At 41.6% G+C, this 27313-nt stretch overlaps 2 protein-coding genes across 3 annotated transcripts in view; one reads left to right on the top strand and one right to left on the bottom strand.

Annotated features, from left to right (window-relative positions):
* Window positions 1–245: 245 nt before the first annotated feature.
* Window positions 246–17249, top strand: RBL2 (retinoblastoma-like 2; the record flags this gene model as incomplete). The annotated part of the gene is made up of 21 exons (XM_009080408.1): window positions 246–376; window positions 1569–1769; window positions 2452–2516; window positions 5716–5844; window positions 6699–6859; window positions 6965–7029; window positions 7487–7673; window positions 8175–8341; window positions 8954–9063; window positions 9945–10048; window positions 10399–10536; window positions 10740–10904; window positions 11410–11521; window positions 12090–12362; window positions 12658–12932; window positions 14008–14184; window positions 14352–14423; window positions 14781–14904; window positions 15936–16132; window positions 16544–16708; window positions 17079–17249. Coding segments are annotated over 21 exons (3189 nt in total), but the record flags the coding sequence as incomplete, so codon positions are not given.
* Window positions 17250–20823: 3574 nt separating this feature from the next.
* The window catches only part of AKTIP (AKT interacting protein), a 9402-nt gene continuing 2912 nt past the window's right edge, over window positions 20824–27313 (bottom strand). Inside the window, exons 3-9 of one of the 2 annotated variants that reach the window (XM_009080390.1) lie at window positions 26951–27015; window positions 26766–26866; window positions 25375–25463; window positions 25205–25303; window positions 24881–24988; window positions 24158–24218; window positions 20824–21748 (exon numbers count right to left, since the gene is read on the bottom strand). In XM_009080390.1, the coding sequence (XP_009078638.1) occupies window positions 21638–21748; window positions 24158–24218; window positions 24881–24988; window positions 25205–25303; window positions 25375–25463; window positions 26766–26866; window positions 26951–27015 (634 nt within the window). In that variant the 3' untranslated portion in view covers window positions 20824–21637. The remainder of the gene's footprint in view (window positions 21749–24157; window positions 24219–24880; window positions 24989–25204; window positions 25304–25374; window positions 25464–26765; window positions 26867–26950; window positions 27016–27313) is intronic. The other variant, XM_009080397.1, reaches the window with a different exon arrangement.

The following is a 27313-nucleotide window of genomic DNA, read 5'->3' as shown; positions in this document are numbered from 1 at the left end:
TGCAGTTCGGTGTTAAGTAGCTGCTACACATACAGTAGCTACTTAAACAAGCCTCTGCTTAGCACCTGTTTTCCTGTAGCTAAAACCGTAAAACACAACAGAACTTTGAAGCAACAAATCCACTTTGTCACTGGTTGAACTTCATTCATTTAGGACACTGTTCCTCGCCCTGATGTCAGGTTGGCTGAAAAGTTTGTTTTTGTTTTCAGTGAAGCCTTTTAAATGCCTCATGTTTGGATTCACAGGGAAACGACATGCACTGGTTAGCTTGTGCCTTGTACGTGGCTTGCAGGAAAGCAGTTCCAACTGTGAGCAGAGGAACTGCTGAGGGAAATTATGTGTCTCTCACCAGAATCTTGCGCTGCTCAGAACAGAGGTAACTTTTCTTTTTGCTAGTTGTTAAACACTTATGAGATCTCCAAGGCTGCTTAGCAGCTTGTGAAACCGAAAGAACAAAGGCTAAATGTATTTCTTGTTTCCTGCTTTTAAAGATAGAATTTGTGTCAGATGTGTATGGAATGTTTGTGTTAGAGCTGATTGCCACAGAGGTAGGGGCAGTTCCGTTCACTCAGTAGGATGTTCTGAGTCAATCTCTTATTTTCAAGTCCTGTGTTTCTCAAAATAAGAGTGACTTCCTTCTCTCAAAGGAGAAAGGGAAACCAGTCACTGAAGAAGAGACAGTTCTTGGAGTGTGCAGTGTGAACTTCTCACAGGAAAAACCATTTTCAATTGGCTTTGAAACATTCACACAATTGATCTTTTTGTGTAAGAAAACATCACTTTTTACATGTCATTTATGAAACTAAAGTGATGTGCGAATCTGATAAACAGGTTTGTGTCTATTGTTTATGTCCCTAAAGCACGAAGAAAAGCTTCCTAAACAACTGACTTTATTTATTAGCAATCTGATTGTCTTCTAAAAATTTAGTAGTTTGGCACAAAAGAGAATGTTCTTGTGCACTTTCTCTCCCATTTCCTCTGCTGCTGGAGCATTGCTGTTGGTCTAAACAGTGCAGAAATGTTCCTTTTAAACTTCTGTTTTCCAAATCAGAAATTCAGAGAATTGAATGTGGATAAATTGTTTCTGTGATCTTTGCTACACTGAAAAAGAAGGTGTAGATAAATAAGCAAAAACTGAATGAAAGTCAAATATACAAAGTGCATTTGACCAAAACTTAGGAGTTTTCATACTTTGTAGAATATCCTGAGCATTGTGGAACTCAGAGTTTGTTTTATTTAAGTTAATAAACTATTCAGAAAAAGGAAGGAAATCTTATTTTAGAATAATCTGACTGCTGGGGCTGATTTTGTCTTTATGAGGAAACACCAGAACTGTGAGTGTACAGTTAACTTAGTTATCAACTGAGGATCTAAAAATATTGTGTGAGCTGTCTGCTCATCCATGTTTCTGGGTGAAGGTCTAGCTCCGAGTTCCTTGTCACGTTTGCAACACCATCATGTTAGCAGCAGTTTGGGCAGTAGAAGTTGCACTTCTGTTGAAAATGTGTAGTATGTTTCTGCAAGAAAAACAAACAGCCTTTCTGATCTAACCTGTTTGGTATTTGCAGCTTGATTGAGTTTTTTAACAAGATGAAGAAGTGGGAAGACATGGCCAATCTCCCATCCCAGTTCAGAGAACGAACCGAGAGGTTAGAGAGAAACTTTACTGTCTCTGCAGTCATATTTAAGAAGTATGAGCCCATTTTCCAGGACATATTCAGGTATCCTCAAGAAGATCAACCTCGTCAGCAGAGAGGAAGAAAGCAGAGGTATGTTTATGTTATTTCCAGACTGACTGTACAGTATGACTGCTGTGGAAGTGTAATGAAGTTCTTGGGTGTTTTAGTTGGATTTTGACCGTATTTTCATAGTAGTTGTTTGCAGTATGGCAGTTGGTCTGTCTGTGCTTGCTTGTGGTAAATTTTTTAATCTTTTTTTTTCAGTCTCAGATCTGACAGGGTGCAGGAAATCCCAGAGCAGCTAAGTTTATATGATTTGGGGGAATGGGGAAAAGGGAGAGATTCAAACCAGCCTCTAGACAAGAGAAATACTGGTATTTCTGAGATGGGAAAGGCTGGAAGAATTTGATCCTTACAGAATTTGCATAGCTTTAATAGCTCATAGGACAGCTCAGCTTAGCAAGTAGCTCCCATGGATTTCTTCAGATCCTGTGGATATTTCACTTTGTTTCTTGGTTACTGTTCATACTAGGAGTGCTGTGAAAACAAGTCATTATGTGCAGACTGTGACTGGGGCTCCACTTCTGTCTGCACTCAGCTGTATGCAGCTCCTCATTCCCTTTAGTCAGGGATTTGTGGGAGGGGTAAGAGTTTGGCCACACTGTAGTAAAGCTGAATTTTACTCTAGAATTACTGACTGCTGTGTGATGTTTCATCAGTTCTGATTCACTGAGCTTACTGGGTATTTTCTTGCTGTGTTTTCCCCCAAAAGGCGACAGCCGTGTACTGTGACTGAAGTTTTCCAGTTTTGTTGGGTGCTGTTTGTTCATGCAAAAGGTAAGAGGTAGTTATGTTATTCATTATTTTATATCAGTCCTTAAAACATGGAATAGGTGCAGATATTTCTGAACTCAGAAATGCCTTTGGAGCAGGGACCTTCCCACGACAGCCTGGAGCAATGTGTTCTTGTTTAATTTCCCCAGCTGTGTGTTTTACCACACTTCCAAGGTGAGATGTGTGTTCAGATAGTTTGGTATCTGTTACATGTAATATTTTTATGAAGTTTCCAGTATTGTGGAGATTTATGTTGTGATTCCAAGGGGAAAAATTAATCTTAGTGAATTCGTATTTAGATGTCACCGTAATCAACAAAGATGTTTATATATATGTTTACTGGGGTCAAAAGAATATTTAAATGTTTCTTGAGCTTTCAGCAATACTGAAAAGATTTAATAATTTGTTTCTACAACCTAGTAAATAATTATCATAAAATTTTGTGTGAATATTAATACTTTTCACACTATTTTGATTGTTTGGATAGCCTTTTTGCCCCCCCTCCAACTTTTCAAAGAAATGAGCACACAGCAGCTGTGTCAAATATCCATGTGCATTACTGAATAGCTTTACATGTGCTTGTCTTGCCAGGGTGATTTCCCCTTGCATTTTGGACATAGCAGGATATACATAAACAGCTAAGTGTCTTGAACACTTGGATTCCTTTGGAACATGTCAGAGGATCCTCCCTTAATATGCTTCTGTAGAATTAATGCAGTGAACATAGGTTATATGTACATTGCAGTACATTTTTTCTTGTAAGAGCAGCCTCAAAGCTAGTAAGAACAGTAGGGAATTTTGGTTCTTCTTGATTATGAGTGTTGGGAGAAAAAGCCACAGGAGGGAACGAGATTAAATCCTCATTTAAAGCTTCAGTTTTTCTGTCATAGCACATATACTCTAAAACCTTCCCTTGTCAAACTTGTGTCTTAGAGTTTCTGCATCCTTAGGCCTTTTTTCGAGGATTGCTTGGATGAGTGTTCACTATGAGTTATGTACAGGTAACAGTGCTTTGAGGAAAATAGACAGGACCTATGTTCCCCATAAAAGGAGTCTGTAGATTCAGGTCCATTGATGATGTCCAGTGACTTGTGATATTTTTTCATAGTATAACATCCAGTGGAAGAAAACAAATATTTTAATTTCTCCAAGGATAAGAGGAATTTTTGGTTTGGTTTTGGGGCGTGTGGTGGGATGTTATTCTCAAATTTGAAAGTGAATTCCTGCAGTGTGCAGTGATTTCCTTAGCTGGATGGTTTTGAGGATGGGGCAGAGTAGGCTGCAGCAATACTGAATGGTCTGGCACTAGTTTTGTTCAGTACAGATTTCCTTCTACACTGAGCACCTTGCAGAGGGCTGCAGGCAGCGTCCCTGGGCCCTCACCACCTCTGTCTGAAGGTCAGGAGGGGTGTGCTGGGCCATGAGTGCTGCACTGAACACTCTCATCTTATGTGGAAGATACTTTTTTGCCATAGGCTGCCAGTTCCACTGTCTTGGGGCAGAGAAATCTTTCCTAAACAGCTCTGAAACAGTATGATTTTCATCCACTGAGCCCAGGGAAGAGTTACTGCTGTACTTTAATCCCTGTCAGTTGGGTCTTCTTTAGCACAGTCAGGCAGCTCAGAGAGTAAGTAGGTCAGTCTGAAAAATCACAGATTTTTCTTTCCTATAAAGTCCCCACTTCTGTGGGAAAGTCGAGCAGTTGACAAGATGCAAAGGGACTTTATGGGTCTTCCTGGTGCTAAATCATCAGTTAACATGTTTGAGCAACTACATCATCAATTGGCTGCATCACAATTAGTGAGCAGTTTCAGACACACTAACTAACTTTGTGGAGAATACCGTGTTGATAACATATTCAGTTAGATTTGACAAGAAAAAGAGAAACTTAGAGTAAACATAAACTGTAAAATTAGTGATTATTCAAGTGTGGCAGCACAAAAATGTAAACTAAATGTTGGCCATTTAAGGCATTAAGTGTTAGTGTTGGGTTGTGTTCCCTGTGTTTTGAGGACTAGCAATAATCCTTGTGGCAACAGCACATCAGTGGCAGGTCCAGGCTTGCCTGGGGTATTTGTGCAGACCATTCTCAGGTTCCCAAAGGCAGAAAGGGCAGGTGTGTCCGTGCCTTTGGCTGAAGGTGCCACTTTGTCCAGTGAAACTACATTTCTTGCATACTATTTGTAAGAATTTGTCTTTAAACTCTTGTTCTTCTTTGTTTAAAATTGGGAAAAAAAAATCTCTGCTGCTCTGAGAGAACTGTTTCTTATTACTTGGTAGGAGGTTGTGGAAGGGACTGCTTGAAATGTCATCAGCAGATCATTGCTATGAAATACTGCTATGTGAAATGAGATTTATTTTTGACTGTGCTGACAGCAGTGATTTAGTCCTCATGGCTGTGAAGCCAAACCATTTTGTGAGAGTTACTTTGGGAATTTTATTGATTAATGTTTTGCTAATAGTATTGAGGAATTTCGTTGCTTCGCTGTGAAACTTTCATGATTTGGAAATAACTGCTAAGTGTTAATTAAAGCAATTATCTAAAATTTCATGCAGGATTCATTCATTATTTTAAATAGTTTAAATTATCCACATTAAAATTGTGTTTTCTTCTAACAAACACGGAATGAGAACATTTAATATAAATTTGAGTAAACTGGTATGTTACTGGTAGAAAAATAGCAGCATAATTTAGAAAAATTCTCTAATCATAGATACATTTTGATGTGTTCTAAGTGAGTTTATTAGTATATGATAGATTTCTTCAAGAACTTATACCTGTCCTTGAAGTTGCAGTAAGGATCTGTTGATCCTTACCAGTGGGGCTGGTGTTGCCAGAGCTGTGGAAACACATTTTTCTTCCTTGAGGCAGTTTGCATTATGCAGTTTGTGCTGCTTCAAGTGATTTATGCACAGGTTAGTCAGGTTGCTGGGAATGAGGGAGCCTGCAATAACAAGTCATTAACATTTTGGTAAGGTTGGACTAAGGTATAGATTAACTTTTAAATTCAATATGCTCTTTTTTACTGTTGTATTTGCTATGTTTTAGTAAGTGTGAGTCTGCTTTACCAGCTGTGTTTCTATCCAGGTGTTTGTATCCACGACTGCATTACTGATTGTAATACAAATATCAACACTTTCTTGGTTAAAACAAATTTAAATTTGTGCTAATTTTATGTCTTATGTCTTTCTAATATTGAAGGAAATTTTCCTATGATCAGTGATGACTTGGTCAATTCCTACCATCTCTTGTTATGTGCTTTGGATCTAGTGTATGGAAATGCTCTCCAGTGTCCTAACCGCAAAGAACTTCTCAATCCTAATTTTAATGGTATGTTGGATAATCTATCTGAAGTCTGCAAGAACTTCTGAGGCTACTGAAATCAGTATGAATCTATGTGGCAGAGAATAAGTTGACTAATTCTGATTTGAAATACACAGGAATTGTGTTTCCTATATCTGCCCACACAGTTCCATTTGTACAGATGTAGTATGTAACAGACCAGTGAATTTTGTCAGTAATAGGGTAAGTCAAGAATCTGATTTACAATGGAAGTACCATTGAAGGAAGTTCCAAAGTAAAAGTGTCAGTTAATGAGGGTTTAATGTCAGTGAAAGGGTGAGGAAGGACTGAGCCATCACTGGGCACTGTCAGACTGGAGTGTTGTTGTGACACAGCACTCTGGAGAGATCTGGTGCTCCAATATGAGATGTGCCTCTCTCATTTCTGGATTTCTGCTCTTCTCCTTCTGAAGAGAATGGAAATGTAGATTGACTTTATAACCACAAATGCAAATGAGTGGTGAGAAGTGTCCGTGGAATTTCTGGTGTAATTCTTCCAGACTTGCATTTCATTTCCACAATATTGGCCTTTCCTGTGCTGTGCTTTGGGTGTGAACTGGGACTGTTACCTCAAATACTGTAGTTCACAGGTGTTTGTTTTTCTATTAGAACTGATATATTTCATGTTTATCACTAAGTAACTAATATTTTTTAAACCTCTGACTCTTGATAACAGTATCCAATTCAGTGAGCATTCCATAATTAGTAAGTCTTTCAAGGGAGCTAATTAGTTTCCTGGTTTAATTTCACTCTACCTAGGCTACACAGCATAGAATTTTAAGTTTAATATGAAAACAAGATACGGATTTGCCAAACTAATTAATACAGTATTTTTAATTCTAGGCCTACCTGAAGACTTTCATAGTAAGGATTACAAAGTGTCATCTGATCCTCCCTGCATCATTGAGAAACTCTGTTCATTACATTATGGATTAGTTTTAGATGCAAAAGGTATCAAGGAGCATTTTTGGAAGCCATATATTCGGAAACTTTTTGACAAAAAGGTTGGTCAGTAAATTTGTAATGTAGAGAAATTTCTCCTTGCTTATTATCTTCCAAACCCTTTTAAGCAATGAAATGCTCATCCTTGGTTCTTCACTGTCTTACAGCTTTTGAAAGGAAAAGATGAAAATCTGACTGGATTTCTAGATCCTGGAAACTTTGGAGATAGCTTGTAAGTCACTGTATGTGTGGTTTGGTCTGGAATACAGTTGCACTTGTGTTGTTACCTGTGTCTGAGCACTAACACCAGCCAGCAGCCTGTGGTGTTCATGGGTAGGGATTATTTTCTTTTCTTTTAAACAGAATAAAAATGGTAAGTGTAGGTTATGATGTGATGCTGTGTAAACTTTGAGGAGTTTCTAGCCAAATACCGAGTTCTTAGGATTTTATTTTGCTCCTCCTGCAGCTGCACTAAATGGCAACCCCTCAGGTATGAAGGGAGAATAACATCCTTGCCACTGTCACATTTAAGATAGTGTAGATTTGTAAAGGAGCTCCAATGCTTAGATCAGTGTCGGAAGAAGTTTGAAGCAGCCAACAGGCCAGAGCTGTGTTCATTCAGTAAGAGCTGAACAAAGCAGCCCAAGTAAAGGTGTTTTTTTTTCTCCATTTTGTCCTTTCTGCTGTAGCAAAGCCATCAACAAGGCCTATGAGGAGTATGTGCTGTCAGTAGGGAATCTGGATGAGCGAATATTTCTTGGGGAGGATGCAGATGAAGAAATTGGGACTCTAACAAGGTGTTTGAACACAACTACAGCAACAGAAACAGCTGAAAGAGTGCAAGTGAAGCATAATTTGCAGCAGCATTTTGACAGGGTGAGTCTGGCATGGTCTGCCTTGCTTGTTTTATGTGGAGAATAAGTTGAGTAATTCTATGTCTGATGAAGAGGAGCAGCTCCTAAAAGAAGGAGCTTCTCATATTAGAAGTTAAACCTGCTGAAAGGAAACTGTGGCTTAGTACACTTTTCCTGTGAGCTGCAGCTGCCTGTGATACTCAGGGGATGGGAGGGCACTGCTGAGGGTTTTTTGGTTTGGTTTTGTTGGTTTGTTTTCAATTGGCTTAGTTGTTTCACACTGGACTTCTAGTACCTGTATTTCAGCATAGGTCACCTCCCCTCAGTTTGTACAGTACTGTTTGATACAAACATCCAAGTGACACAGACAAATCTTGTCACTGCTGCTCCTGGGGCTGTTGGATTCCCAGCTGGTTTTTCCCTTAACACAGAGTAAGGATTCTGCAGGTTTGACATTTCTAGGTTATGACCTTTATCAAAAAGTTTTATACCAGTGTACATGTGCTTATTTGTTTATTTTTAGTCCAAATCCCTGAGGATCACAACCCCACTCACTGGCCGCAAGTACATCAAAGAGAACACCCCATATGTGACTCCTGTTTCCATAGCAACATACAGTCTGAGCCGCCTCCACACCATGCTGGCAGGGCTGAAAAATGCCCCCAGTGAAAATCTGGAGCAAATACTCAAGTAAGTTCAGTGCTTAACCAAACAAATCATTTGACTTTTTGAATAGTTTAAATAACGTTAATGCTAAACAGTGTCGTTTAAAATGTGAGCCAGTCTGGAAAGGCTCTGGAGTAAAACAGAAGCCAGAGGGACATTTAGATTTCAAAAGACTGTTGTTTTTATTTGGACACATCTGTCCCTGCTGATTGATGGCTGTATGAACATACACCACTTAAACCCCAACAGTTCTGACCTTCTCTAATCCCACTAGTATAAAATTTTCAAGGCTTTTCTTCTTCCTGCTTACCAAATCACTCCATACTGTGGAAACCCTGTTCTTCATGTAGATAAACTGTTGCTTCAGGTACAATGGATTTTAAAGCAATTTTTAGATCACGTGGAAAATGCTGTTTAAATATCTCTTCCTCATCACAAGGAGCATATTTACTACAACATATACAATAATAATAAGCTGTGGAGTTTTTACAGTCCGTGCACAGTTAAACACATCTGGGTGTGCTTGTATTACTGTGCAGCATATTTACATTTTCATGCTTTCATCATGTTAGAGAACCAGGGGTTTTTGGTCTTGGTAGGAATAGTATATTGAAAATGTTTAGTTTTTATTTTCAGGTCATGTTCCAGAGATCCTTCTCAAGCTATTGCAAACAGAGTAAAAGAAATGCATGATGTGTACTGCCAGAGCACACAGTCTGAGGGAGAATTCAGTAATTTTTCCAAAGGTAGGAAATATTTTGCTTATCTAGATAAGAATTAAAATGCCTGTAAACACATTGATCTCTTGTAATTAACAGTCTTACCTAAAGGTTGTGCTTTAGCACAAGTGTCTTTTCTACTTCTCTTGCTTTTCCCTGTATTTTTAAGACATAGCAAATTTTAATGTGGAATAAAATTTTAGAATCAGCCTTAACTTCACTGGAATTTGATCACACTTTTGGTACTACAGCAGTGAAATGAAAAGCACTGTTAAGTGCTTTTTCTCTCAAATATAAAAATAGCAGCAATGTCATGGATTTCTTTGCTGGTGAAAAAAAATCTGAGTAATTTTAGCCTTTAAAAGCCCAACAGCAGTTTTGGCTTACAGAGGAGGATGGATTAGGACAGATACTAAAATCCTGCCAGTATAAACACAGAGTATTATTTGCAAAGTTGTCTTGATATCTGAAGTGACTGAAGATGGATTAAAAATAAGGAAGATGCTCTTGACCTTGGTTCTTAATGAGGCCTTACTATGTTCTTGGCAGTTTAGTTGCTTCAGTGTTTTCTGTTGCACGGTGCAAGTTGGATCCATACAGGTTTAATTTTCAATGTCTTTTCTGAGCTTGAAATACCTCTTATAGCAATGGTAAGGATGGTTCTCATATATGGTGTTATCAAAATCTGAGTTCAGGAGCAAGTTACTCTGCTCTGCGGTCACGAGTCAGTGCAGTGTAGGACAAGGATTCCTGCATCAAATTAACAGGTTTAGTCCTGAAACTATTGTAGCCACAGCAGCATAGAAAGCCACACAAGCTAATAAACTGTTGTCTCTGTATCTTAAGATGAAGAATAGAATGCTTTTTTATTGCATTTCAAAATATTGCTTCTGTTTAAACTTCTGCAGATGTTGCTAGTAAACATTTCCGTTGTGCTGAGATGCTGTACTACAAGGTCTTGGAGTCAGTCATTGAGCAAGAGAGGAGGAGACTGGGAGACACCGACTTATCTGTAAGGAAAACTAATCAAATTGCACTTTGTTTTTAAAGCTGGACCAACAAAAAAGGAACACAGTTGTAGAGCAGAATAGTCAGCTGTGTAAAATGAGGGCAAATCTCTGAGAAGTAGCCTGTAAGGACACCTGAATGGAAGAAAAAGGGTGCAAGAAATGATTTGTGTTTGCAAACACACAGATAAATATTTAATGAGTCAAGACAGCTCATTTTGGATTCTGTTCTGTCTCTTACGATATAACATCGCTTTTTATAAGGTGGGTGATATTAGTTGAGGCAGGATTAAAAGTGTTTTCTTGTTGTATAGTTACACTGTAAATTAAGCTTTAAAATTTGCAACTCTTGCAGGCAATACTGGAGCAAGATGTGTTTCACAGGTCTCTGCTGGCATGTTGCCTTGAGATTGTTACCTTTACCTATAAACCACCTGGAAACTTCCCGTTCATCACTGAAATATTTGACATTCCAGTTTATCATTTCTATAAGGTAATGTGTTTGATAGCTAAAAATGCTTATCATGAGTGTTCATTGACCTCTATGACAACATAGGATTCAGTCACAGTAATTCAGCCTTAATATTTCTAAGAGTCTTTTCTTCCTTGAAAATCAGGAATTGGAAGTAGACGTTTGTTTAAGGAGAAATATATGGAACAAGTATGTTTTGTTGATCCTAATTCTTCACCTGACAGGTAATTGAGGTTTTCATCAGAGCAGAGGATGGGCTGTGTCGGGAGGTAGTGAAACACCTCAATCATATTGAAGAACAGATCCTGGAAAGTATGGCATGGACACAGGAATCCATCCTGTGGGACAGAATCCGAGAGAATGAAAACAAAGTTCCTACTTGTGAAGAGGTGAGCACAGCTTCATGTTTCACATAGGTTTTGTAATCAGACAGGATGGCAGAGAGAAGACATTATACCCTGAAGGAGAGGCCTGACATGTCCCAGTCTCAGTTTCACCCTACAGCCCAGCAATGCAGAGAAAGCAGTAAATGCAGTGTGCTCTGTTCATGGACATCCCAAATGGAACAGGCAGCAGAGATGGTTCTCAACCAGTGTTTGCATGATGTAGCAGAACCATGAAGAAAATGGACAGGGAGGGAAGGTTTGGAACAAAGATGACTAGACAAGAAACATGGTAAAAAGTACTCACAGAAAGACTATTGCAGTGCTGTAGCTCCCAGAGCAGCACAATCACTATGTGGGTTTAGTTAGCCTTAGGGTGTAAGTTTTCCACTGTTGGTTTTTTCCATAGAGTTTTGCTGTTCAAAATTTGTAATGCACTACTAGCTTTTAAAAATTTACTAGGTAGTTAAGCTATGATACAGACACTCTAATAAAAGTATAAATGTTTTAGGTCATGCCACCTCAGTACTTTGAGAAATCTGCTGGGAGCAGTGGTGTAGGTTCACCCTTGACACCAAGGCGAATAAACGAGGTTCGTGCTGAGACTGGAGGACTAGGAAAAGGTGAGAGACTATTAAAGCATAACATGCTGTACACTACACTGCCTTAGGCTGAATTTTCATAAGTAAGGAAGCTGCTTGAACTTGCAAACGCATTTGTAAGTGGTATTTCTGTTGTAACTCATCCCAAAATGAAGGCAGAGGTCTAAGATCAATGGGTTCATTATTTCAGTGTGAACAAACACTGTTTTGATAGGGTGTTTGCAGGAGGTTGTGTGTGTGAACAGCATATCTGTCTCTTATAAAACATTTACACACACACAATTTATGTTCTAATTGGTTTGCTTTATTCTTACACCAGAATAGAAGCTCCACTCTCTATTCAGTTATGTCTCATCTTTTTCAATGGAAAAAATAAAACAATGCATTCACCTAGAAAAACATTAAGCACAGCATTGTTGGAGATTGGCATCTCTGTATACCACACATGTAGACATAAGGAGTTTTTAAAAATGTTTCCTGAAGAGCTTTGCATGACATATTTTGGTTCTGACTGGATTTCTGTCATGTGTTTGTATAATAAGGGATTATAAATATATATCTATCTCATCTGTGTGTGTTCAATGCACAGGCCTTTCATCACCTCCAGCTACCCTGTATGACAGATACAGTTCTCCCACAGCCAATCCCACCAGACGACGACTGTTTGCTGATAATGACACTCCCTCTGACAGTGGAACTCCAGTACGAGTTTCCCAGCAGCCTGTGGTGAACACTGTGCCTGTGCAGAACATGAACCCTGAAACCATGTCAGTAACTCCAGTGCCAGGCCAGACCCTGGTTACTGTGGCAACTGCCACTGTTACTGCCAACAACGGGCAAACTGTGACCATACCAGTACAAGGTGAGAGAGGAATCGTGCAGCAGCTTTTCAGGCTTGTTAATTCAGCATCCTTGTCTTCTTGTCTCTTGATGAAAAATCCAAAGTATTTTGGTTAAACAATTTAATGTATAATATACAAAACATACAAACAGTTAATGAAAGAATTACTGGATTATTTTTAAAAACTCAAACAAAACCACACGCACACACCCCCCAGAATTACTGGATTATTTTTAAAAACTCGAACAAAACCACACGCACACCCCCACACACACACAATTTGCTCTGATTTCAGACTGTCTTTCTTAAATTACAGGTATTGCCAATGAAAATGGAGGAATAACTTTCTTCCCAGTCCAAGTAAATGTAGGTACCCAGCCCCAAGCGGTGTCTGGTCCCATTCAGCCCCTGAGTGCCCAGACTCTTGCTGGGACTCTGAACACTCAGATGACTGGGGCAGCACTGCAGTTACCAGGCCAGTTAGCTGTGCAGCAAATCTCTCCTGGAGGGCAAAGGCAGACCCAGCAGTTCCCCACTGCCACAGCCAGCAGGCCCAGGAAGATGGGCTCACTTTCACTCTTCTTCAGAAAGGTACTTTTTTGGGTCTAACTTTGCTTTGTTTAGTTTGTATTTTGGTAAAGCTTCAGTAATTTTGCAAATATATATAGTTCTTAGTTATTCATACACATTGCTGAGTTCTCTCGTCATCCTTGTCTTCTTGTCTCTTGATGAAAAATCCAAAGTATTTTGGTTAAACAATTTAATGTATAATATACAAAACATACAAACAGTTAATGAAAGAATTACTGGATTATTTTTAAAAACTCGAACAAAACCACACGCACACCCCCACACACACACAATTTGCTCTGATTTCAGACTGTCTTTCTTAAATTACAGGTATTGCCAATGAAAATGGAGGAATAACTTTCTTCCCAGTCCAAGTAAATGTAGGTACCCAGCCCCAAGCGGTGTCTGGTCCCATTCAGCCCCTGAGTGCCCAGACTCTTGCTGGGACTCTGAACACTCAGATGACTGGGGCAGCACTGCAGTTACCAGGCCAGTTAGCTGTGCAGCAAATCTCTCCTGGAGGGCAAAGGCAGACCCAGCAGTTCCCCACTGCCACAGCCAGCAGGCCCAGGAAGATGGGCTCACTTTCACTCTTCTTCAGAAAGGTACTTTTTTGGGTCTAACTTTGCTTTGTTTAGTTTGTATTTTGGTAAAGCTTCAGTAATTTTGCAAATATATATAGTTCTTAGTTATTCATACACATGGCTGAAGATGGTTTTCTTGTGCAGGACTCTTCTCACAAGCAAAGGAGTGGGCTGTCACCACAGCCCCAGCAGGAGTTGTGGAGTAGATTCTGTACTTGGCCAGCAGGTTCTTAAAGGTGTCCAGTTTCTGGAGAGCTTTCCCAAAGAAAGAGATTCACCTTTGAGACTTTCTGGTTTATTCAGTGCAGTAGTTCCTGTGCTCAGGACAACTTAGAATTTAAGCTTGAAACAAGTGTTTTCTTAGCACTAACACCAGTACTGAGAATGTCGGTGTCTCGTAAGCAAAAAAAGTTAAATGTAGTTTTTCTTCTTTGGGCTCAGCAGTTGTAGAGGGTGTGCATGTCTGCACTCCTGTTTTGCTGTGGCCCTGAGCACAGTCTCCATCCCAACAGGTGTATCACTTAGCCAGCGTTCGGCTGAGGGATCTCTGCGTCAAACTCGATGTGTCTGATGAGCTGCGGAAAAAGATCTGGACATGCTTTGAGTATTCCTTGGTGCACTGCCCTGACATCATGATGGACAGACACTTGGATCAGCTGCTGATGTGTGCCATCTATGTCATGACTAAGGTAAAGTGTAAACAAAGGTAAAGCAAACAAACAAAAAACTTCTTTAATACTTAATAATCCAACGATTATGGATTCGTCAAAAAACTCAAACCCAACATATGCAACCACTCCCAAACTGAAGAAGCCTGCAGAAAAACTCTGAACCTTTTGTGTCCATCCCCTCTTAGGTTACCAAGGAAGACAGATCATTTCAGAACATCATGCGCTGCTATCGGACACAGCCCCAGGCCAAGAGTCACGTGAGTGCAGTGATTAGTAAACCTTGTTCTATCTGGTTTATTAATGCCTTAATTCTATTCTGGAACAGATCATTGTGCAGAGTCACATTTAGCATTAAATGGATGCAGTCTGTGAGCCATTCTCCTGCACTACTGAAAGCTTTTTACACTGAACATACCTAAACCAGAAAATATCCTTACTTAAAACCTAAGGAGGCAATACCCATTGGATAATACTCCCCGTAGGGGGCTGTGTTTTCCTTGGAAGAAGCAATTTGATCCCACAATGAAGTTTCCAGAAAGCAGACATACCATGCAGAATATTGTTTGCTGGCTAGGGACCTGCATCATCCTTCCTCTGTTGTTCCTTCCCTGCAGGTCTATCGCAGTGTCCTGATCAAGGGCAGGCGCCGGCGCCGCCGCTCGGGCAGCAGCGACAGCAGCAGCCAGCAGAACTCCCCTACAGACAGGAAGGACAGCAAAGAGAGAAACAAAGAACGATGTGAGTGATCCCCATTTCCAGAGGTTAATTTTTAATCCCATTTCCTAAACAGTGTACATAAGGTAAGAGATTTTGTGTCATCCTGCCCTGAGCAGTTCTTTCTTTGGTAAACTCGGACACAATTAGGAACATGTTGATAACATTTAAGAGTTGCTGTAACTCAAGGGCTAACCTTGCACCCACTTGGAGAGTTTTGAATCTCTCCCCACGTGTACTTACCCTGGAGGGTTCCCATGCTGGCTGTGGCCTGCACTGTGAGTTCACCTTGCATACCAAAGATAAGTCTTTGCAGAATTAGAGCATATCAGGGCTAGCCTGGGTTCAGTTACTCTTATCACAGCCACAGAGCTGCAGCAGTTTCTTTTGTAGCAGCTGGTTGGCTGCAGAGATAGGAACACTGCCCACAGCTTCTATTGCAGCTGCTCCAAAGATTCTTTCCTTGAGACATCAACTGGCACATTTCCCTTGAGTTAATGTTCATAAAGGAAAGCAAAGTAGTGATGCTGTGTGTTCCTACCACCAGTTTTCAAGATATTTAACAGATGATTGTCTAAGCTGTAGGGATTAATGTTTTCTGCACAGAGAGATGGCAGGAAGGGGATGAAAAGAGTTCTATACACTTTGCAACTTCCCACTTTAAATCAGCAGGATGTATTACGAAGCCAAATATTTCTGCTACTAGCTGAAAGACCATTCCTTACTTAAAATGGTGCCAGGTGGCAACAAGGAGTTACTGTTAAAAGTATAGCACAAATGGCTGAAAAAAAATGGAGCTCTCCTTATATTGTGATGAAACTCAAATTACACAGAGAAACCACTTGCAGTTTATCCAGTAAGAAGCTAGAAATGGTGTGTGTGCCCCTGCTGAGCTGTATGGTGGTCGTTAACCACACTCTGCGTACGGGAGGAGGCTCAGGGAACAGAATTAGTGTCACTGAGAGCAGCAGCAGAGTCGCAGTCCCTGTGAGCAGCAGTCTGGAGGGCTGTTGGTGTCGCAGCTGTCTGAGAGGAGCGTGCTGTGCGGTTTGCAGCCAGCAGGGACTCCAGCCCGGTGATGCGCTCCAGCAGCACTCTGCCCGTGCCCCACCCGGGCAGCGCCCCCCCCACGCCCCCGCGGCTCTCCGGGAACGACCCCGAGGAGGAGGAGCGAGGGGACCTCATCCAGTTCTACAACAACGTCTACATCGAGCAGATTAAGGAGTTTGCCCTGAAATACACTTCGAATGCAGTAAGTCAAATCCTGTGCTTTTTGTTATTACACAACTTGTTCTGTTGAGCGTGCGGTGAAGTCTCCTTAGCTAACCTCACTGTAAGCAAACTCAAGGGGTTCTCTTTTTATGACAGTAATTTCACCTCAAGGACATATTCTGTGGCTAAAACATTAAGTCCTTTCAGTGCCTCTTTGCTGTTTTCCTTCCTGTATGAAATATACAACACTGAGCTATGTCATCTGCCACCCTCAGGGTTAGAAAAGTGAATTTAAAAATAACTCATCTGGTTTAAGAAGATGACAAAACTCACCTTTGTTGTACATCTGTGGGGATCATGTGGTGGACAAGCCTAGATGGGTTTAAGGCCTTGCTGCAGTGACCTCAGGTGGGGCAGCAGCTGATGAGTGATGCTGTTCTCTCCCACACAGACCGAGTCTCCTCCGCTCTCGCCCTACCCCTTCGTGCGGCTCAGCTCCCCGCGCAGGGTCCAGCTCTCCCAGAACCACCCCCTCTACATCTCCCCGCACAGAAACGAGCCTGCTCTCTCTCCTCAGGAGAAAATATTCTATTACTTCAGCAGCAGTCCCTCCAAGGTGAGACTGAAGGGTTTCAGTTTGCTTTCTACCTTTTCTTTGTGGCAGTGAAATTAGAGCAGATTGTGCAACGCAGTGTTGTGTTTGCCTTGTCCAACGTGCACTTTGCCACCTAATGCTCATCCAACTGTCAGCTCAGCTATCTGAGTTGTAAATCTAGATGGACCTTTGAGCTCTCCATGCAGTGACACACTTGAGTTTGAGTAAGACTCTGTGTACTCTGGTAATGGCACAAGCAGTACAATACCAATCTCCAGAAATAAAGCCTATGTAAGCCCCTTCTAACACACCTAACAAAAGTTCATGTTATACTGTGGCAGTCACAACACAGTGAGAGCTAATCCTACTTTTTCTCCACTCCTCCCTGCAGAGACTAATGGAAATTAACAGCATGGTTCGAACTGGGGAAACACCAACCAAGAAGAGAGGAATTCTCTTAGAAGATGGAACTGAGGCTCCAGCTAAGCGAATCTGCCAGGAGAACCACACTGCTCTGCTGAGACGACTGCAAGACGTGGCCAATGACCGAGGGTCTCACTGAGCCCACACAGCTCTTCCCTCTCTGCTGCCCCTGGGGCTGGGCTGGACCCACTGAGCCTTTGCAAGTGTCTGCAGCAGCCTGAGCTCAGCCCACCGCCCTGCCCAGCCAGGGAGGACACCCCCGACCCTGCCACCTGCCCAGGCCCTGGGTCAGCTACTCACCAGGCAAGTGACACATCTCCAGCCTTCCCAAAGCCTTCCCAAAGCAGCCAAAGAGCTTTTTGTTGCTTGGAGAACATCCCTAACACACCTTGCACCAGGTATTTACATCTGTTTGCGCTAACCATTCCCCTCACACCATTTTTAGCTGTGGATAGACAGTTACAGGTTAAGACAACACAGGAGAATCCTATGGCTGTCTCGGTTCCTGCCATCACCACCGCCACAAACTAACAACTTACAAGTAATAGTCCAGCCAAGTCTAGCTCTACTTGGAAAGGGATACTGGGAGTCATTGGTTTGAGCCCTGAAGGAAGCTGTGTCTGGGTGGATTCTGTCCATATTCAGGATGTTCTATGTGCCCCTGAGAACCATCTTGTTGTTTGGCTTTAAGGTGTGGCCCCTTGCAGTCCCAAGGGAGGTGATCGTGTTACTCCATTGGTATTAGCTGTGCAATTTTTAAAAATCAACTGGAGTTCCCAGGGTGGCACTTTGCCTGGGGCTGTGCAGCATCAGTTTTAAGGCAGATGAGTTTTGCTGTATATTTGCAATGGCACTTTCTAAATGTGAATAGTTTTGCAAAGGTTGACTTCAGCTGTTGTTCTGTATTGAACCAATTTGACTTTTGTATTTATTTCCAGCTGACAGCCCATTGCTCCTCTTGTGAGAAATGGCATTATGAGTTCATTGTGACTTGATGTATATGCAGCAATGAATGCAGGAAACTAGCAATGTGTGCTTTTTTTCCAAGGAATTTTATATGCTTGTTGCTTTTCTGCAGAGCCAGGCACTTCTGGCTCTGTTGCTTACTCAGCAGCAGGACAGAGGTGTCCATCTCTTAAAACATTACTGAGGTATTTTGTTATTAAAGGACAGGGCTAGGGGTTGGTTTTGGGGTTTGTATTATTTTTTTTAAATTGAACTAAACCAAGCTGCCTGGGAGAAACCTCTCCCACACTAATAGGAGGAGCAAGTGGTGCACGTGTTAGACTTATTACTTGCTTGCATTTAAAATAGTTCCAAAATACCAGACCTGCTAGGAAAGCATTAAACCTCTACCCACCACACACCCCAGTGCACCCCTGGGGATGGTGTGTTCTCCACAGAAAGTGGAGCACACTCAGGTTCCAGAAGGTTTTCTAAGGAAACAAAACCTAAAAGCTCTGTTTTCAGTCATTCCTGCCCTTGTGAAAAATAGCAAAGTTTAGGACTTAATTCCACTGTAAATTCAGTTAAACAAAAGCATCTTTCACTCTTACCTGCATAACAAAAAGGCTGAAGTCCAGAAGTTGTGTAGATGTTTCTGTACAAATATTTATGGAAGTATCAGACAATTCTTGTTATTCTGTACCATTTACTTCACTTTGTATGAAAATATTGCAATTGTATTTTTCAATAAAGACTTTATAAACTCGCAGTTTTATGTTCTGGTGTGGAGAAAAATAGCATTGTATGTATAAAGCTTAGTCTGCAGCTCTCCAACACTTGGTTTGATGGTCACACCCTGAGGGAAGGGATTTACTCTTGCCTTGCTTTAGTTATTGTTGGTTCCAGGTGTGTTCCCTCCTGCTGCTCCATCAGAAGGCAACAATTCTGCTAGAAATTCATTAGTAAAGAACCTCTTTAGGCACTGGTGCTGTATTTTTACAGCTATAGATATACTGGGTTTTCCCCTGCAGTTTTACCTAGTGGCTCTGGCACTGTTTCATCAGCTGTTGCTTCTGTCCCTTTCTGAAACCAAATTGTTAAGTAATCCTCAACTGTAAATAAAGGCACAATTCAAAGTTTATGCTTTGAAACAAATGCTAAAAAACCAACTACTTCAGAGGTGTTCCAAAGGAAAAAGATCTGGTATGTAAACATGCTTTAAAAAAAATTAAAACTGAAGTAGCTTCAAATTATTTCTTTCAAAACTCAGAAGGAAATCAATGGACAGGATCTGCAACGATCATCTCAGCCAAGTGCAGCCTCGGCAGGGTCAGGTCACTGGTGTAACTTACAGGTCTCCTGGAAATGTTCTTCAGAGAGTTCAGCATTTCAAAGATGATACTCAGAAACACCTTCTTAATGAAGTATCTGTGACAGCTCAGAGCCAAACAGAACTTACTCAAATAACCATCATTTTTATGACATTATTCTATCATTCCTCCTGGGCGTTGTTTCTGCTAACTGTGGTGTTTCCTAAAGCAACAGGAGCAGCAGCAGCACTGCCAGTGGGCACTGGCTACAGTACTTTGCTCTGTCTGTCCTGCTGCAGAGTGATGAAAGAGCATCCCAGGATTACAAGGGATTAAACTTCTATGCCAATCCTTCACCTGAGTGGCTTAGGAAATGTGCAAGTCAGTGATTTATAACAGAGGGTTCTGAATAATCATAAAACTAAATGAAGAGGAACTATCCCAGCCCAGTCCTGCCCAGCACAAGGCTGAGCCCAACTCTTGCTTCCCACTGAGTCCTGTAACTGAACTTGGCCCATGATAAAGCTGAAACATTTAAATTTCAGTTTGGCCTTTCCAAGAAAGTTTTGAGAGAAATAACAGCAACAACAGAACTTACGTTCACGGTATTTTAGTGGCTACACCCCAGGTCAGTACACACCTCCTCCAAAACTTTTCCCACATTGTTTCCTTGACAGACACACAGCACTGCTTTCCAGGCAATACAAACTCAGCTTTCACATCACTTCCTCCATTTCTGTCTTCTACTACAAGTTCAGACCAGGCATGTGACAATTCTAAGGCACTTTAAATACTTCATACCCTGCCAGGTGCCCAAAATACAGAGGCTAATGCCACACCGAAGACAACACTGACCTAGGCAAGTGCCACCGAGACCTCTTTTCCTCTCCTTTGCTGTATGACAGCAGCTACTTGTGAAGTCTCTTTCCTCAAAAGTAACTGGGAAAGGTTGCTAGATGAGAAGTGAATTTAGCTTGTCAGGTAAAAGCAAAACACACAAAAGCCAAGCCACAAAGCCCAAACCACACCCTGCAGCACTGCCCACCCTCCCAGAACACCAGGGCACGTTCACGTGAGTCACTACCACTCGTTCCAGGACAGCAGGGTTACCACCAATGCCATCAGCACAGGTAGAAGGAGCCACAGAAAAGCAGCCCAGCTGCAAGGGTCAGCACTCAGGTGCTGCTAGGACAATCCTGTTAGGCAAGAACAAAGCACCACACGAGGCTGTGGCATTAGGAAGATTCATGTGAAAATCAAAAGATTCCGAGTTTACAGGTACATACTCTAGAGAGGTTTTCCTGTATGTGGAACAGATTGTATTTAACCAATCTTCAGTACACAACAGCTCTTGGTATCCCCTTAAACACCCCAAACACATATGCAGCTAAGTACCTATGTGTCTCCACCCCAGTCCCAGTCTCTGCTAAATGTCTGCAATAGACACACAGGACAAAAGCTAAGTCACCGTTTCTTTTTATTTTAAGATGTCACTAGTGACACACATTAGCCAAACTACCCTAAGCAATCCCCCAGACACCTAGGGAATCTAAAACCCTCTAAACTTTATTAGCTCTAGAGACCACCATTAAAAGCTTAGATTTAGTGTTTCTGTACTAGAAGCCTAACTAGCTGAGCTTCTGTGCTCACCCTGTCAGACTAATGTGTGCTTGAGTGACAACATCCATTTACAAATCAATAATACAACAGAAGTCCATCCCCAGCTTTACTTCTGGAAAGTGCTAAATGGAGTCGATGAACCATCTATTTACAATTTCAAACCCTAACATATTTACAATAGAACCAAAAAAGTATTTAAAACCATTAAATATAGTGTTTAACTCTGCTATATTAGTTTACATGAACACAGCTTAACCCTGGCATCATATTCCCAATACTAATATTTCTGCCAGTCATTTAAGATTTCTTAAAAAATTGCTATTCCTGGAGGGGGAAAAAAATAAAAGCTTCAAAACCAACCCAAAACCTCCAGGCATTTCAGAGCCCTGAGGAACTACCCACCCTAGACAGTATTCAGGTAGAAGTACTGCAGTGTTCAAGAGAGACTTCCAAACTCCAGGCAAGCCTTTAAAACCTAATGCATATGTAAAACACTGAGTCAGGAACCATTGACCAGGTTTACTGGAGTCACTGCTACCATTCGGTTTTAACTAATCCGCAGTCAAGAAGGAAACTGCTGCTTGGCTGCTTCTCCCAACGTTACATTCCTTCCACCCACAGAAAGTGTTTTGTGCACCAGTGTCCAAAAAAGCTAAGTGGGCATCGTCTTCTCTTCTTTGCTGAAGGGCTGCACTGAGCCAGGCTTCACCCAGGACAGGCCAGAGACGTGCATGCTCTTGCAGTGCTGATCTTCTGGCTTCTTCTGGGGAGAACAAAGTTACAGTCAGAATTATTAGACACCCAAACCCTCTTAAGTCCCTCTCCATCCATATTACCTTTGGCACTGCTACTGGCCACAGTTCTTGGCTCTGTAGAACCAAGTGCCAACCCAAACCCAAACACTCCCATCACTAACCCGAGGCTGTGCCTCTGATGCCACGGGAAGCATTTCACCCCTCTGCTGCTTCAGAACCCAAACTGACAGAGCAAAGGAGCTACTGACACCTTTGTTACACCCAGGAGTCTCTTAATGCTTTCCAAGGATGGTCCTTCCCTTAGCATTTATCACAGCTAAATGCTTCAACAATTACTAGTACCCAACACAATGCCACAAACATTTGAGACTGACTGTTGCAATTCAGGAGGCAAAAAATAAAGCTTCAGATTGAGGGACAAAGATGCAACCTGGACTATGTGCAGATTAAAAGTAGTTTAAGAGATCAGTAAATTACACACCTGTCTAGCAGGTCAGAGAAACAGAGTGACTTGCAAGGCTTTTTAATACCAGGAATTGTATATGCCAAACCTGTAGTGACACTGAGCTCTAGAAAGTGATAGCTGCATGAGGAGGCTTTGTCACACCATGGAAAACCTTTCATGTGACACAGTAAGTCAGCAAGGAAACAGAACCTGCACTTCAGCCCCTCCCTATGTTTTGTGCAAAAGGTGTGACAGAGCTGCCACAACCTGTTGGACAACAGCAAAGAGGGATCAGTTATGCCTGAGCCTGGCGGTGGCACCTTTGTCTCCCAAGCAGCTCACAGGGCATCACCTAACAAGAGCCACGTGCCCAGCAGGGAACTGAGACATCACAGCCCCTCCTGGGCTACAGCTCTAGCATGGCCTAGCTGTTTCCCAAGGCATAGAAATTCCTGGGTAATAAACAAGAATAGAGGGTTGTAGGAGGATTTGGGAGCTGCTTCTTACAGGGATGGAAGGGAATGTTTTCAGCTACAGTGACATGGTGGCACCAATCTCCTCAGGCACAGAAGTTGAGCCATTCAACAAATGACTCCAGTGATTGAAGTACCTGCACACAATAGTTACTGAAGCTGTTAGCTTTCACCTACAAAGAAATTAACATGCATCTCCAAATAAAAAGGACCAATGAAAAGTCATTGCTTGCTATCAGCCTCAGACAACATCATACCCCTTCCACTTCAAGCACCTTGACCTAATCTCTCTCTCTTAGGTCCTTGACTCAAAGGATAAGAAAGGAGGTAGAGAATGAGGGAGAAAGAGAAAAAAGAAAGACAAAAGTGTCAAAAGGATTTCTTAAGTTTTTATAAGAACATCAAGGACTAGAATTTGATCAAAATATCTTCCTGTGTGTTCTAAGGCTCTGATGTGACTCTGGCAGTTGGGAGCATTGCCACACAGCCTACAGGCAGCTGTCTATTGTGTTAAGATCAATTTTAAAACCTCACTCATGCCAGAAGACATGCAAGAACATGAGTTAAAGCTTGCAGTGAGGAAGACTGAAGTTTGGACTGACAAAGAAAAAAAAACCACAAAAGGCATTTTTAACTACAAAACCCAGCAAACCATGCCACGGCTTTAGCCCAAGTCAGTAACTAAAACATTGAGAGTACATTTCCTTGTCAGTCCAGCAAAGATAAGAGCCAGTATCTCAGAGTCTGTAGGCACTCTAAGTGGATTGACTTGTCAGGCCACTCAGCACAGACTCAGAACAGCTGTGTGCCAGCTCTTGTCAAGTGCAAAGAATTCAAAAACCAACCAAAAAACCCCACAAAGAGCCCCATACCAAACCCAAAGGTGTTGCTCAGGTAAAAGCTCCATGAGCCAACACATTCTTGCTATGTCAGTAAGAGCACTTGGTGACAGAAGGAACTCTCAGCACCTTCAGTGAGTTGTTATCTTATTAGAAATGAGCAGCGTTAGAGAAGTGAGCAAGGGACTGTGCTTATGCTGCTTCAGAAACTTTACAATGAGAACAAAGTGCTGAAACCTTGATTCAATAATCAAAGATCTCTCAGTAGAAGAAAACAAAGCAGCAGGGACTGTCAGGTTATGCAGAAGTGCTAAGAGCCATGAGAACTGCAGGAAAAACTAACAGGCAGTCAGGAAATCTCTTCTTTCCCCTCCTTCCCCCTCTTCCATCCATAAACAGAAAAAAAACCAAAACTGCCAATGTGCCAAGAGTTGTACTAACAAAGCTTTCTAGCTGGCTAAGTGATTAATTGCTTAACACACTGGAGTTAGAACAGTGACATAACTGCTTCGTTAGGAGGCCAAATCAGCTCCAGCATGCCTGCTGATCCAAAACAGGGGTGGAATAAGGTCTGCCTAGCACACAAAGAGACAGAGAACCTTTCTTCCCCTATCAGGCAATAAACCCTTTCCAGAGGGAGAATCTGGACTTTGCACATACCTTCTGAGACAACATCTTCTCTCTAGCTTCATCATGTATAGCTGGATTCCACGGAGAGAAACTGTGGAGAAAATATAGTTAATTCTTTGCATGTTTTGTGAACTACAGCACAGACAGAGCAGAAAGCAGCAATTGCCCCTGGTTTAGTTTGTTGAACTTCAATTAAACCACAGGTCTGAGTTTTCAGGCTTAAAATACAGTTAAGAACTAAATTTGCATTGTCATGGATATTTTCAACAAAATGTTGGGGCTTTTGGATTGTTCTGCGGTTTGCTTGGTGGTTGTTGAGATTTTCTTAAATTTTGATTGCTTAGAGAAAAAACAATGAACACAAGTGCCTGATTATATTTAAGATCAGAATCACAGAATGGTTGGGGTTGGAACAGACCTCTGAGGGTCACTTAGTCCAACCCCCCTCACCTAGAACAGGCTGCACAGGATTGTGTCCAGGCAAGTTTTTAGTATCTCCAGAGACACAGACTCCAGAATTCCACTGGCCTTCTTGGCCACAAGGGCACAGTGCTGGCTCATGGACAGCTTATTGTCCACTGGGACTTCACCCAATAGTAAACAGAATGAAATTAGGGTTGGAATATTCAAAGTATTGCTATGAGTGTAAGAAAACCAGGTCAGTCAGCACAGCACAGAAAAGGTGCCATCAGAACCACACCAAAACTTGCTCTCAGAGCATTAGGACAAGGTGCATTTGCTCATGGTACTCACATGATTGCATAGGGGTCCTCTATTTTGGGCTGATCAAATAAATGACTACTGCATAATTTGACACTGTCCACCACTTTACTTTTGAAGAGCTGAACATCCTTTTCATACCTGCAAAACAGAAGGAAGGAATGTTAAGTAATTGGAAGGAGCAACGAGTTTGCTCTAGAAGCACAGACAAGACTTGGCAAAGCCCCAGCTCGAGTTCCTAATGCAACCAAGTCTGGAGAGAGAGATCATGAGTAAACAGTGTTACAGACCTCTTGTTTCTGCAAGTCTATGCAAGAATCTCTTGAGACCACGTCTGTACAGGTGGAAGATACTTACAGCACTGCAGCCTCAGGGTTCAGGGGACTAGTTGTATCAATCTTGTAGAAGACTCTTCGAGCATACATTAACACCTGCCATATGTGGTTATGATTTCGCCTGGAAAGAACAAAACACGATGAAGAAAGGAACAAACTTCTCAAATTACACCTCAATATGTTACCACTAACCTCCATTTTGCAAATGCTCTTTTCACATCCAGTTCACCAGACACAGGGTCCACTAGTGGGTGGAAGACAGGCAGGTCAAAAACCAAGCGCTGCATTAGGAAAAAAAAGTGATTATGACAACTTCAAGGCTAATGCTAACACCACTGGGTGAAGGTGAGTCACATGTCACTTCCAAATACTAATGGTTACTGTATTAAAATGAAGTAACCACAAGTGATTTGCACCAGCTGTGAAACTGTAACCCAACACACCTGTGTGACACGCAGGGTCTTGTCCTCTCTCACATGCTATCACCAAATCAGGAAACTAATCCAGTTAACTGCACAGGCACTAGTGCCAACACAGGTAATATCAGATAAGATCAGATTAAAAGAGTTTTTCTGGTTTAGCTATTTGTGACTGAAAGCTTTTCGCATACTTGAGTGACAATCAATATTTTTTTAACCAACATATTTTTAAGTACACTGTGCAGTGACACCAGAGCCTTCAGCTCTGCACAGCTGCTTTCCTCCAGTGTTACACACTCTTCCAAACAAGAGCTTAGTTTCAAGAGGAAGGTTCTAAATCCTTCTTCTAACAACAGAATGATGGTTGGCTGAGAGATACTAAAGTCTAACCTTTCAAAGAGTGTTTCCTACTAGTTCTGTCCTTTTAAAGCTGATAGCTTCACATAAAACTTGACACCAGGCAGACAGATTCCTGACACAGCAACCTGCTCTCAGCTACAGCAGCTATGTGCATCTGCCCCCACATCTTCCTCTTACACAAATCTGGCCATGAGGGATAACTGCCACTTTGTTAGATGACTGGAGAGCCAGACTGCCACAAAAATCATTCATTTATTTTTTAATTGAACTAATAACTTGAAAACTTTTCCCTAAAGAGAAAGCAGAGATGAGAGGTAACACCATGCTACCTATCTCCTCCTCCTTTTGTTTCATCACATTCTCAAGTTCTTTTAGCTCTTTGTTTCAATGCAATTCAGCAGAGACAGGCAAGAAATCCTACAGTACTACAGCAAGCACAGCACAGGTGTCTGGATTTTATGTGCCATTACATTGCTACTCAAAATTCGGATGCCCCTAAGTGTTTCAATGTCTACTTCCCACTGAGGAAGTAGCAAACCAAGAGTGGAGGTAAAGAACTGGTTGATTACTTAACACTCTAATGCACCTAACCTCAGGAACTTCACTCTACACCAGTCCCAGTAATCAGAGCACCATGATTCCTGCACAGATATAAGCAAATATGTACAAGACACTGCAAATGAGCCCAACCAACTGAACAAAACGAGCTCAAGGGGAAGAGAAACTAGTGGGTCTATTAGCTTTAACAAAAAGCCATACTTAAACCACCAGAACAAAACAAAAACCCAAGACATAACCACTTACCGGGCAGTCTCCATCTGGGTAGTTATCAGGAATATAGACTGTGAATTTGAACACACCATCCTGGTAGAGCCCATGTCTGATGAATATTACACCAAACCACACTGCAAGAGACAAAGTTGGCTTGAGTGATTGAAATTCAAAACACATATATGTAAAACCAATTTGAAAGTGAAGTTTAAACTTACTTAGTGCTGACCGGTAGGATGGCTGAACATAGACCCCTGGCAACTTCTGCTTCACAACCAAGGTACTGCAATTAGAAGCAGTAATTAGAACAGCTCCACAACTACACTGACAACAGCAAACCCAAAACATACTACTGACAGCTGAGCAGAGGCTTCTTCCAGAGTCCTACCCTCAATTCCCAAGGGCAGGCTGCTCACAGGAGGAGATGGCAAAAAAACTAGTGAAAACACATTCTTTTCCTCTTGCATTTTCCAGCTCTCCACTTAATGAACTATTAACAGGAAACACTATTTCTCTTGATAAAATTCTAAGTATAGAAGTAGAAATGAATTCTTCCCTCAGTACGTGCATTTAATGCACAT

Source organism: Acanthisitta chloris, unplaced genomic scaffold, assembly GCF_000695815.1.
Source record: "Acanthisitta chloris isolate BGI_N310 unplaced genomic scaffold, ASM69581v1 scaffold8990, whole genome shotgun sequence".
Lineage (NCBI taxonomy): Eukaryota > Metazoa > Chordata > Aves > Passeriformes > Acanthisittidae > Acanthisitta > Acanthisitta chloris.
The sequence above is the reverse complement of the archived record's forward strand: the minus strand, read 5'-3'. Positions and strand labels throughout refer to the sequence as shown.